Source organism: Glandiceps talaboti, chromosome 4, assembly GCF_964340395.1.
Source record: "Glandiceps talaboti chromosome 4, keGlaTala1.1, whole genome shotgun sequence".
NCBI classification, from domain to species: domain Eukaryota; kingdom Metazoa; phylum Hemichordata; class Enteropneusta; family Spengelidae; genus Glandiceps; species Glandiceps talaboti.
The window spans coordinates 16,562,351-16,576,153 of record NC_135552.1 but is presented as its reverse complement, the minus strand read 5'-3'; the positions used below and the strand labels follow the sequence as shown (position 1 = coordinate 16,576,153).

At 36.0% G+C, this 13,803-nt stretch overlaps 2 protein-coding genes across 2 annotated transcripts; both read right to left on the bottom strand.

The window, feature by feature from the left end:
* Nucleotides 1-474: 474 nt before the first annotated feature.
* Nucleotides 475-3,942, bottom strand: LOC144434240 (juvenile hormone acid O-methyltransferase-like). The gene is made up of 4 exons (XM_078122694.1): nucleotides 3,750-3,942; nucleotides 2,181-2,497; nucleotides 1,880-2,012; nucleotides 475-638 (listed from the first exon to the last, which is right to left on the bottom strand). The coding sequence occupies exons 1-4, from the start codon at nucleotides 3,940-3,942 to the stop codon at nucleotides 475-477; spliced, it is 807 nt and encodes a 268-aa protein (XP_077978820.1).
* A 3,794-nt stretch (nucleotides 3,943-7,736) lies between these two features.
* On the bottom strand, nucleotides 7,737-10,779 carry LOC144434239 (juvenile hormone acid O-methyltransferase-like). Its single transcript, XM_078122693.1, has 4 exons — nucleotides 10,587-10,779; nucleotides 9,608-9,924; nucleotides 8,565-8,703; nucleotides 7,737-7,900 (listed from the first exon to the last, which is right to left on the bottom strand). The coding sequence occupies exons 1-4, from the start codon at nucleotides 10,777-10,779 to the stop codon at nucleotides 7,737-7,739; spliced, it is 813 nt and encodes a 270-aa protein (XP_077978819.1).
* Nucleotides 10,780-13,803: the final 3,024 nt, after the last annotated feature.

Below are 13,803 nucleotides of genomic sequence, written 5' to 3'. Positions count from 1 at the left end.
GTGAAGATTGTATTACACAGTTTAAAAATGTAGTGGATATTTGATGTGAAATGGCACCAAGTGAAACACTAGCCTAGACATATTCAAAATTCCTGTAAGTGTACAGAATAGGAATGTTTAATGATGACATATACCCTTATACCACCATGCATGAGCCAGGTTCTACAAAAAAATATGGAATATATACTCTGGTCGTTCTACATCATGACAATGCATGTCTACATCATTGGTTTTGCTGTTTTCAAAATATGAGTCAAAACACTCCAAATTGTCATTACTTTCCCTGATTTATTAAGAATTACAGGCGACAGTATAATATTATTTCCCAATATTTTTCTTCATTGAGCTGGAAAATACTCATGACCTTAAGGGTTGTCACTACAGTCGCTGACACTCACATTTTCCTTGGCTGAACAAAGAAAAATATTGGTGAATAATATCTAGTAATTACAGAAACAATGTGTCTAATACGAGTTATTTCAGAAGTTTCATATAACAGTGTGGACTATACCAATATGGTATATTTTCCTTATCTCTTGATGCATTTGATAGGAATATTTTGTATATATCTTCCATAAAATCTGCACGTAGTTCAGCAGGAATGACATCATAGTTTCCTAGTAGTGGTTGTATGAAACCTGGAGGAGATAGAAATGGTACTAATATTGCAGAAATCTGGACAAAACGAACTCTCTCAGCTATTCTTTTGACTACAACAGCAAACAAAAGCAGTGCTATGTAATTACATATGGACAAACGTTGTATTTTTGTGTGAGTAATTGCTTTGTATTAGGCTTTCATACACTTGCATGTGAATTATCACACCAAATTTTCTTGCTATTTTTAGCACAACTGAACTGATAAGGTTCAGTAGCGCTATAGGCATGCACAGTGTGTGTATGTGTGTGTGACTTAAACTCAAAAACCGCCAGACCTATTGCCTTGATATTTGATGTGGTAATTACTAGTTGGGAAATTGTTCAAATGAAAATGATCGCTTCACAGGTACGTGATTTGGGTCAACAATTGTGATTTTTGGTTAAAAAACTTAAACAGCCAAACTATGGGTCAGATTGACCCGAAATTTGGTGGGAATGTTATTGGGGTGTTTAGTTTAAGAATTATTCATAACACGATGATCCCATACGTAATATGCAAATTAGAATTAAAATGTGTTTTTGTCTGTAATTCCAGTTCTTAGCTGATTTGGCTCAGTGGAATTGCACAGAGATGTTTCTGGGGATGTACAGATCAAGTGATATTAATTACATGATGATCACATTAGCAATATGCAAATTAGGGCTAAAAAACCCATGATGGTTTTGGTGAAATGCCTGTAGGAATATTTAGACATAGGAGTGTATAGTAATTATTATCTTATTGATGTCATTAAACCCTTAAAATTTGTATATGGTACTTAACATAATGTAACAAGAGTGTGTGAATGGCACTGGAATTAATCTCTCCTTGAGGTTGCTTGGAAACATTGTCTACCCAACTTTAACATTTAACTACAGGTTGGTTCAAGGTAAAATGCCTGTCTGTCTGTCTGTCTGTTTGTCTGTCTGTTTTGTAGATGATGCAAGTGATTTTGGTACGGTACCTCAAACTACTGGGGATGAAATTTGGTTGATTCTGAAAGTGTTACTGTTAGTCTGCGAATTGTGAGTGTGTCATATTTATGTAATTGGCCCTAGCAACCATGACCACGCCCTTGGCAACAGTCAGTTATAACAACAGGGATAGGTAGGCATACAGTGGACTGGTTGCAGGGTCTGCTATTGCATGGCAATGCAATAAGCCCTTCATAATCCAAAATGACATGGCTGTTATTATTATGTAATACTTCTGTCTTATTTTGTCATATTTTCACCTTTACAATTTTCTTTGGTTTCAAATTTGGTATACGCATCCTTCACATACATTTCCTGTACACTGAATCCACTTCGTGTGATAAGTTCAGTCAACTTTGCTAGAGTTCCCCGAAAAGGATAATATGTGTCTTTGTAGTCCTTGAGAAGAAAGAAAAAAACTTGTGTGAATTACAAATATCTGTATCTGTAACTCGGTATATGCTGTTGATCTCTGGTTAGAAAATGTCATATTTTAGGTCATTAACGTTTAATTGAATCAGGATATCCTGGTTAAGATTCGGACAAAAAGGTTTGTAACACTCTTACCTGTAGATACGTTTTCCACTTTGGATGCTCTAATAATATATGAGAGAATACTTCTAAGAGAGCTCGTTTGTGGCTCACACAAAATAAACATACAAATCCACCACCAGGTTTCAAACTACGATATATGTTCCGAAATGCCGTCTCCTTGTCTTCAATCCAGTGAAGTACACAAACGGACACAGCTTTAGTGAAGAAGTTTTCAAACTCTGGATACTTGTTTTGAATATCATTAACATCAGTCAGTAGATACCGAGTTTTGTTTGTAATGAAGCTGTTCTCCATCGCAAACTTGATGGCATTTGGGGCGACGTCAACTCCTGTAGATGATAACATGTGTTGGGGAAAATGTGTACAACAATAAAACCTCTAGTTGTGGACGTTTACAGATTTATGTTGTAAATACAAAATGGAAAAAGAGAAGTCTTCTAAGTTCGGGAACATAGCAAACAGTCGTTAATTGGTGTCTAAAATATGGTCCTGTAATTCGCAGAAAGTATGTTCCTTGTTTACATAAATACTTCAAGTCTATATATGCAAAACTTTAAAGGTATAGAGTAAATTGTTAATTAAGCATAAAGATTTAAAGGTATTGGTTAGTTACAGCCTCATCAAAAAAGATAACTGATATAAATTCAGACATCAGACCGTGGACGAACGAATGGAACCCATTATAAACAGGGAAAGTAACAAATGAATTGGATTGAATAACACTTGGCTCAGCATGTTGGAAGTACAGAGACTTGTATTGCATTCCAGCATTTGAACATTTAAACATCACAATGAAAATTACATCAACCACGTGTGATTTGTTATGGTTGATACCAAGTTAAACGAAATTTAAAGCCTAATTACCGAAAATCATCAATTATGTAAATGACTTATTAATGTTAATTGGATGTTTACCAAAATCTTCTTGTGATTAGCACTGGAAGATGTATAGCAAGTTTCAGTAGAATCGATGCAGTAATTTTTTATATTGTGTCTAGAGACAGACAGACAGACAGACAGACAGACAGACAGACACAGCCACAGACAGACACAGACACACATACATACACAGAAAAGCATAACATAACCTTCTCTTACGGGAGGTAAAAATGGAGTGTAAGTCATCCCATTGTTACGTACATGATTGTTCACGTCGGTTCACAAGGTATAACCCATAACACCAAAGTAAAGCGGGTTTTTCTATGTACCACGATCGTTTATAGCATCCATATCAAGTGTGAAGGTATACTATAAATTGATCACATTAGAAAGGCCTCTTGCTAGGTTTGTAAATAAACTAATTTAAACAGTATAATGTATACTTTTACACTTGATATGAATGCTAGTACTCTACTTTAAGTGGTACACTCAATGTCAATGGGGTCATTTGGTACATGCCCTAATTTATAATTCAGCTGAACGCGTGTCCATGACCTGACAGACAAGCGCCTTTTTCAATAATATCTTATAAGTCTGTTGGAGTTGTTAATTTATCCTTAGCTTAAGGAAAGAACTTCACTGATTTTCTAGCTAATACAGAAAGGTAGCCAAACTTATAATTGTTTATATTAGATTACTGACCAACAACGGCTGAAACATTCTTTCGTGCTGCTATCTGATATGTCAGTTCTCCAGTACCACACCCGACATCTAAAATAATATCACCGTCTTTCCAGTCATTGTCCCAAAATGACAACAGTTTAAGTCCTTTACTGTGCTGTACTTCTCTATTCTTTGAATAGAATGCCCAGTCGACGTTGTTCGATTTATTCATCTGGATAGTAAACGACTGTAACAGTCACTATTTAGGCGAAACTCTTGTGCAGTAAACTACAGTAAACTTCAATTGATATGCAAATACACGTACAATGATCGATGAGTGAATAACCCAACGGTACCAAACAGACCGGGTGACTTTCTTGACTTTGAAGGCTACTATACAATGAATGTTCTATTTTCAGTTGCATTGTTAAAACTAGATTTCAACAAGAGTAAGCACAGTTAAAAAGAACTATATCTGGCTCCCACTACGTTATAGAACTAGACATTGAAGTTTCTCCCTCATCTGTACACGACAACACCTGTTCAGCCAACACAAAATAGGTCCAAAAGGGCTCTTTTTGAACGTTATACATGTGTGTACTCAAATTGTATGGGATTTAATTATCTACATTTAATCATTTTTTAGCGGCAATATATATAGCTCTATAATGAACCCAGCATGATATTGTTATATACTTCCATAATTGACATCCAATGGGATTTGAGCACAAGTCCTTTGTTTACCTGTCAGATTTGTCATTGGTAGGCTTGTCGTTATTGGTTTGTGTTTACACAAACCACATGATATGATTATGATAACATAGACTACGTTTTGCAAGAGATTACGGCCAAAGTATTTGTTGATTTTTATAATGGAACAAAAGTTTTGAAGCTAGGAAATGTATAGACAAACATCTAGGGTGTCCTTCAAAATCAGCTTCGCATGTCACACAAAAAGATTAGTGTCCGTAACGTTGATATATAATAGCACTACTATTGCAGATAATTATAGCAAAGTCTCCTTGGTGTATTAGAGAACCGTAGGTGATCCTTACCTATTATGTCTACTAGAAGGTATATATATATATATACCTGTAATTTACGATACTCTAGTATGTGCGATCTAGACTATGATGGGATGTGGTGATTTGTTGTGTCTGTAACGTGTAGTGTCTGTAACGTGTAGTGTCCGTACAATACAGTGTCAGAAACATAAAGTACATAACAAATATCAATCTCTCCATAATGAATAGCAGAACAATTGAGACTCACTCCTTTAAACTTGTTACAGAATTTTCAAGGCCCCACTTCCCAACGCATTATAAACGTAGCACTGATTATGAAAGAGAGGTATCATAAAACTTGAATCTACCTAAGAATACCAATATTACGTACTAGTATAATCAGACCATGCCATTATTCTTATGCTTTTTCTTTTTTTATGATGTTGGTGTTTATGTAGCACTTCCCAACCAGTCTGAATGAACACTTTACAATGATTACCACTGGCTCGGACCTATAGCGGCGCAACAGCCAGTTATATACTAGTACTTCCTCAACTCCCTGGGGAGCATACAGTCCACTGCAGCTGCGTTGACTGAGGCACAGTCATGGTTCAACTCTTGCCCAATGACTTTAGCCACTCAGAAACAAATGACATCAATGGAGCTCGAACCTGCAACCTGCAGATTCCAAACCGGCCACTCTAACCATTCCCTCATCATGACTACACATTCTTAATACTATGTGTATGAAACCTTCGTTGGAACATACATACATACATACATACATACATACATACATACATACATACATACATACATACATACATGCAAAAGCAAACTTTTTTATTTTGAAATTGAATTTCCTCATCATAACATGATGGATGTAGCTTATATTCACAAGGAAGAGGTAACAATGAATGCAGCTTATTCCCAAAGTAGCTAGTAAAATTGGAAATTAGATGAATCTAAGTTTGAGGGTGCCAAGGGATCCGTCCCTGGAGATTTTTGAAATTCAAGGACTAAAATCGAGCATTGTGAGGGTAGGTACAGGAGGGGGGGGGGGTCCCCTTGGGCTCCTATAATTTTTTGAAATTCAAGGACTAAAACTAAAAGAGTGATATCTGGTATAATTTTAACATGTCAAGATGATAACTATACCCTCTCCTGATCACAATTGAAATTCTAATTCTGAATACTAACATTCTCAAAGTATAGTTGCATGCATACCATTTAAAATTATGAAAAATTACAGTATACTTATATATTCATTTCATGTAACAGAACGCCATGTACTAGTATCTGTGCAATGAAAAGTTAGCTATATATTACCATATTCTTTGTTTTCAACATATGTTTAATATCAGTATTTACCAGTTATAAATATCTGTGCGATGAAAACTGTTAGAGATTTTCAGCTCACCCAGTCACCATATCATCCCAGTATCTGGTATGCTTTCACTGACTGACCGTGATATTGTAGACTTTGCCCTCCTGTGAGGCCTCAGCTGTTTATTTCTTTCAGCAGGTTATTCCTCATACTACTTTATCAGTTAATGATTTGTTCCTTGTAACAGAACTCAATGTACTAATATCAATTTAATCACTTTGTTTTCTTCCGTAAGAAAGAAATATATTTATGGGTGGAAGTCTGTGTGTCTGTGTGTCCGTGTGTCTGCCTGTCTGTGTCATCGTTTTCTCCATAACGGCTTGCTCAATTCAAATGAAAATTTGAAGACGTATTCCGTAGGGTAATGTCAAGACTTGATTAGGTTTTGGTAAAAATCCCGTGAATATTAATGAGCAATTTACGTAATTAATGATTTTCGGCAATTAGGCTATATCTCAAGAATGCACGCTTCATATTCATTATAACTTTGTACACACATTTGCAATACCAAAGCGCACTTGTCCTGAAAATATTACTATTGTAGCTTATAGTTTTTAATAAGATATTTGCATATTTTCGGCACATTGTACACAAGATCGTCATGAACATTAAAGGATGTCCTCAACAGTCGTTGTGCAAGTGAAGATATCGAACAAGTCTGCACTCAAACACTGAGTCCCTCATATTTCGAGCATTTGGTCGTACATATTATTTATAGTACTTGCAACTACATGTAAGATGAACGACTTCAATGTTTGAACGTTACAAATCAAATCAATTGCCATTTTCAAGGTCACACACATACGTACAATGGTACATGTACGTACAGCATTGTGATGGATGCCATTTTATTTAATCGATCGAGAACGAATAGATTACTTTCCATGTAATATTACAACACGAAGCGTTGTCATTATGCCAAAAATATTGGTCGTTTTCTTATTGTGCCAAAAATATAGGTTATGAATGTATGTATTTATGTATGTATGTATGTATGTATGTATGTATGTATGTATGTACGTATGTAAAAAGGAAAACATAGTTTCTCGTCAGGAAATGTTGTCTAAAGTGGTGCGACGATGCGATTATTTTTTTTTTTACATTCTCAACAAATGTTAATCAATCTACTTATCATTGCATTACTGTTCTTTATATTTATTACTTTACAGCAAGTGTGTATGTTGGGCAGGTCATGGGCTAGTTCATGATTAGTTCTGCAGTTGTTTTCATTGAAGTGGCAATTAATGTAGGGAGAGTTACTTTTGTGTTTTCCCTTTTGTCTGCAGACTGAATTGGCTTACGGAACTCAAGCAAAAAAAATAACGAGGAAAGAGGGTACTTAAGTGATGGGCGCTGACCAGAAACAATTTTTTTTTGGCCTTTAAATCTCTTTCTACGATGAGTGCTATGCCACAACGTTCTATAATAACTTCACGTTACATGTTGTCGTTGACCAAGAGATCACTAATAGCAATGGGCAAATAGCAATCAATGAGAAAAAATAACTTATTGCATATGTTCTGTTGTATTCCAACAATAAATTGTCTGTAGGAGCGACAATCTCAAAACTTTGTCCTTACGGAAGCCATTCAGTTTAAATCTGGTCTAAATATGACTGAATCTGTCTGATACGAGTTATTTCACGAGTTTCAAAAAACATAATGGATAGTACAAATATGGCCTATTTTGTTCATCCCGAGGTGCCTGAGATAGGAATATTTGGTATACATCTTCCATAAAATCCTCATGTAGTTCGGCAGGAATGACGTCCAAGTGTCCTAATAGTGGTTGTATGAAACCTGATGGAGATGGAAACAGTGAAAATATTGTATTCGTATTGAAAATCTGAACAAAACGAACTGTCCTAACGGTTCTCTTTACCGCAACAGCAAGCAAAAGCAGTACCGTGTAAATGACAATATATTGGTTAAGTTAATGTTATGCTTCTTGTTGGTAATGGTATGCTTTATATAGAGTTCTTATAGCTTTGCCGACCATATGTGCATATGACTTATCAGACCAACATTATCCGGCATGTGATCTGCATTTTCCTTTTTTTTTAAAAAAAAGGTGTGATATTCTTTTCTTTGCATTTTATTTGGAATCACTGGAACCACATCAGTGCTTACTGTGTATAAAATACACCCGTTAAAAGCACCATCTTCTTGAACTCACTGACTAATCTAACATTTCGTTTTAAAACTATACAAATTGTAAATACCATATTTCACAAATCTATATATAGCTATTCATCTGTAAATCTAAGTCCATATCATATTAATCATTTTATACAATATGGATTTTGATCAGTCGGAACAACCGCACTATGCCTGCTAACTGAAACACAGTGGATTGATTCTAGGTTGCCGATGGTCATGTAGTTAAAATCTTAGATGATCCAAATGTTGTCAGGACACTAGTTATTACGTTATAGAGTTTTGAAGATTTTTAGTCATATTTTACCTTTATGTTTTACTTTGTTGTGAAATTTGAGGTTCATCTCCTTCACATAACTTTCCTGTACAGTGAATCCACATCGTGTGATAAGTTCATTCAACTCTACCATAGTTCCTTGGAAAGGAGTATATGAGTCTTTGTAGTCCTTGAGAAGAAAGTTACAAAACAGATGTTGACTGTCATACTTGTGCAACCTCCTACATCACAGCCAGTGAGTCACCTCAACACAAGCTATTTCCCTCGGACTTCGCCCTTGGGAAATAATCTGTGTTGGGGTGACCGTACCCACAGTCCCTCGAGGAAACAGATGTATGATGTTGCCCTGGCGATCAGTCAACGTGTGTATAACATCCATATACCTTGAACAATCACACCAGTTCAATTAAACATAAGGATTTGTACAATTTCTTGGGATCTTGAATTTGAAGCCTTTTTTTTACACAGCATTAAGATCTGTAGATTATAAAGTGCGATTGATGTTGTCTTGATTGATTATACTTTTCCCCAGATTTCGCCAGAGCTTGCTGAATATTCACCTTATGTACCAGACTAATAGGTACGTGACTAAGGAAGATCAATTCCAAGCGTAAGTGAAATCCTAATTAAATAATTCATTTCTTGAATGTTAATCGATAAATTCGTGTTAAGCAATCAACATTTTAAATTGCATTTGTTTTCTGAAGTTGGTTTTCTGGTGTTGATATCAAATTGTGAGCATTCTTCGTTGAAACAAGTTGAACTTGAATGGAAAATCCAAATAGCAAATGTGTCGTGTACATACAAGCAATTGTTTTGCCCCAGGTACTTTGTTCCCCGGTCGTAGTGCCCTCCCCAATGGTTTATACCCCAATATTTCGCGATTATAAAATGGTTTGTTGCTTTTGATTTTCTTTGATTTTCCCTTTGGTTTAATTTTAAACCAGTATAGAACGACAGATTCTGACCTCTGGTTAAAAATGTAACGGCGTCGCGGGTGAATTACATGTTTAATTTAATCAAAATATCCTGGTTATTAGCATTTGGACACAGAATTTCGTAAAACATCTTACCTGTAGATATGTTTTCCATTTAGGATATTCTAATAATATATCAGTGATCCCTTCTGAGAGAACTCGTTTGTCGCCCAAACAAAATAAACACGCAAATCCACCACCAGGTTTCAAACTACGATATATGTTCCGAAATGCCTTCTCCTTGTCGTCAATCCAGTGAAGTACACAAACTGACACAGCTTTAGTAAAGAAGTTGTCATACTCCGGATACTTGTCTTGAATATCAATAACATCAGTCAGTAGATATCGAGTTTTGTTTGTAATAAAGTTGCTCTCCATCGCAAACTTGATGGCATTAGGGGCGACGTCAACTCCTGGGGATGGAGAACGTTTGTAACATTAACATGTGTTTGGGATGTGAACAACCGTAAAACCTCCAGTTCTGGACGTTCACAGATTCATATTGTATATACAAAATGATTGGTTCTAACATATGGTCCTGAAAGCTAGCTTACCTGTAACAATGTGGTTGTTCTCAATTCCATGGTGTCTCTGCGTAATAGTTACTGGCCATTTCTTTATCTTTTAAGATGAAAATCTAAATAAACGCTTAGGTAAGGGCTAATTAGAAATTTCATGAATTATTATGTAGTTGTAGACCCTTCAACAATGTTTCGTTATGGTAATATTGCACCATGGATGTGTTAGGCTGCGTACGCCTCATTGTTTATGTTTCCCGTCTATTGCATACTGTAAGTGCAAGTCACCTCATTGTTATACTTCACAATGTACCATTTTACTGCGTTCAGTGAAATTGGGGTCATTTGCTACGTGCGCGTTTTATAAAACTCGTGTCTGAGACAGACAGACAGACAGACAGACAGACATGCGTTTGTTTAATTCGTATCTTGCTAGTCTGTTGGAGTTGAGAACTTATTCCTTAGCTGAAGGAAAAATCTAGAACGTCAGAGGTAATTACGGTTTTCTAGCTAACGGAAAGGGTAGCCAAACTTCTAGTACTTATTAGACTACTTACCAACAACTGTTGAAACATTCTTTCGTGCTGCTATCTTATACGTCAGTTCTCCAGTACCACACCCGACATCTAAAACAATGTCACCGTCTTTCCAGTCATTGTCCCAGAAAGACAACAGTTCCAGGCCTTGACTATGCTGTACTTCTCTATTCTTTGAATATAATTCCCAGTCGACTTTGTTCGATTTGTTCATAGCAATAGTAACTGGCTGTAACAGTAACTATTTTCCAGTAAGGTTAAATTCACTGAGTACTTCAATTGCCGGAAGTGGGAACTTGATAGCACCCTCTATTGGTGGGTGGGTGGAGGGGGATAACATACTAGTACACTATGCCATACCAAGCACTGAATGTCCCTTGCAAGTAGATGTTCCAGTAATTGGTTGGGAACGCAGGTTTACACATCAAGATTACTCAATATTGTATAGCCATGGTTTAGGTTATAATATATATGCAAGAATGTAACTTACAGCCTCTTAATGTATATTTATGTAAGGAGAGATATGGGCGATATATGCAGCTAGGAATTTCTGGATATGTCATCATCCGTTTGTGTTATTATATTGTTGAATATTTTTTTTGGTCCAAATTTGTTGTGTGGTTTGTGTGGGGGAGCTATGGACAAGACATTGTGACATAGTTATTTCACATTTTTGGCATGATTATTTTCTGAATCTAATGTAAAATGTCTATCCTGCAGACCACAAATGTAATTATGCATCTTAATTGACATTTTGATAATCAAAAGACGTCTGAAAACAATGCACGATAGACATTTTTCGCTCGGCTGAAATCCCAGTTTAAAAAAAAAAGTCATCCTTGCACTATTGACATTTTGCGAATTCCAAAATGTCAATGGTGCTGCACGGTGCTGCATGATAATTGCATTTGTGGTGTACAGGATAGATAATTTGGACTTTTATATAGTACCAAATTATCAATCGTGCAGTCATTCCATCGACTACCTCAGTTTTTCAAAAACGTCAATCGTGCTGCACGATTACATTTTTGGTCTGCACGATATGTATTTTAGAAAATGCATGATTCAGGCAAAAGTGATTTCACTAAATATACAGCAGGAAATTAAGGTAGATTTCAAAACTCAAAACTCAAAATCCTTAACCCCGCCACAGTCGGGATTTTCTTCTGATCAGCATAATTATTCTAATTTTTGGGATAAGAAAACATATGATGCATACGTACTTTTGATTGTGATAAACAAATTTTCATTTAAATTGATATAATTATTCAGATAAATAGTCTTCTAAAACTCCTGCTGAAAAATTGTCCTGGACAAGCTATGCCCAACCCCTGGTTTTCTTGTAGTGTAGGTCTTTGAGAGTAGAAAGCATTTTTCATTATTGTTTCCACATTGCGCCATATCGAATATTTTTCCATGCCCATGAGTGTTTACGCGTAATTTATCCCAATCATGATACAAAAATGTATTGCGATTGGGATAATTATCCGGAACTGCATAAATGCGCGCATGTGAGCAAGCACACACACACACACACACACACACACACACACACACACACAATACCCCCATTGGACACACAGACAGGAAGAACAGCGCCCTCACAGTCGATAGTACAAAGCGCAACTTACATGCAAATACAGTGAATGAGTGAATTCGAATGACCCAACAGTGCCATACACACAAGATGAATTTCTTGACTTTGCTGACAGCTACTTTACAATCAATGTTCCATTTCCAGTTGCACTGTTAAAGCTAGATTTCAAGCTTCCACTATGTTATGAAACTAGACATTGAAGTTTCTTCCTTATAGATCTGTACACGACAACACCTGTTCAGTCAACACAAAATAGATCTAAAAAGGCTCGTTATATGCTTCCACAATTGACAGCCAATGGGATTCATTTGTTAGTGGTAGGTTTGTCGTTATTGGGTTTGTGTTTACACAAACCATAAGATATTATGATATCATAGATTACGTTTGTTAAGAGATTACGACCACCGATGGTGATTTTAATAATGGAACAAAAGAAGTTTTGAAGCTAGGAGATGTAATCAATTTAATAATGTACAGTGGTCTTCAGATTGGCAAATGGTATTCAATGTAGACAAATGCAAAGTAATGCACTTTGGCGTGACAAACCCGTCATATATAATTATATAATTATACAATGAATGACAATCAGTGGAATGTTGTGTCAGAAGAGAAGGATTTGGGTGCCTTAATCCATAATTCACTATAGCCCAATAATCAGCACGTGTGCATCAGCAGCAAAGAAAGCCAACAGAACACTTGGACTCATTGATAGGAACATACCTGCAAATTGAAATACATCCCCAGTAAATTATACAACCCGTTAGTCAGACTGCACCTGGAGTGTGCAGTTCAATTCTGGAACTCATATTACAGGAAAGATATTGATCTACTGGAGAATATTCAAAGAAAAAGACAGATCAGATTGAAGGCACTCAAATAAATTGCACTGGAGGAAAGAAGACTTCGAGGCGACTTAATTTAAGTATTATTTCGAATTATGAAAGGATTTGATAAAATTCCTGCAGATAAAATGTTCACCCGTATTCAATGAAGCAGAACCAGGGGACATTCATTCATTTCAACTTACCAAATCCACAGTCAGATTGGACATTAGGAAGTATTTCTTCACTCAGCGGACTGTATCTCACTGGAATGACTTACCGAATATGTTACTCTAGCCAAAACTACTGTGTGTGACTTTATAATTAGACTTGATCAGCATATAAACAAAGAATGGATTATCTAAGCCTTTGAGGCTTCCTTCCTTGTCTTACCACGGAGTCTTCCATGGCGATCATAGTAAATCAACAGACATTACAATCGCCCTCAAATGTTTCAATCATGAATACGCAAGTATCTGAGTGATGTGTATCTGAGAAACGTTTGTCCTGTGTTCTTTGTTATGGTCAAACCTAGTAATTCGCCTGAAATCCACCGCTGCTAAATTTAAAACAAATGTTGGTATGTCAAAAATGTATTGCTCCATTTACATGTTGAATGTGTAAATCTTGTCACAAAATGAACGTTATACATGAAATCCAGATACTGTATATACATATTATATAACGGGAAATAGGTTTCTTATTACGCGATAAGATCTTCTAATAAACGGACAAAATCTTCGTCGAAGAAGTTAGTTATAAACCCAGCTTGTGTAACGAAGTCGAAGATGACCGTCCTTCAGTTAAAAGTTATCTGACT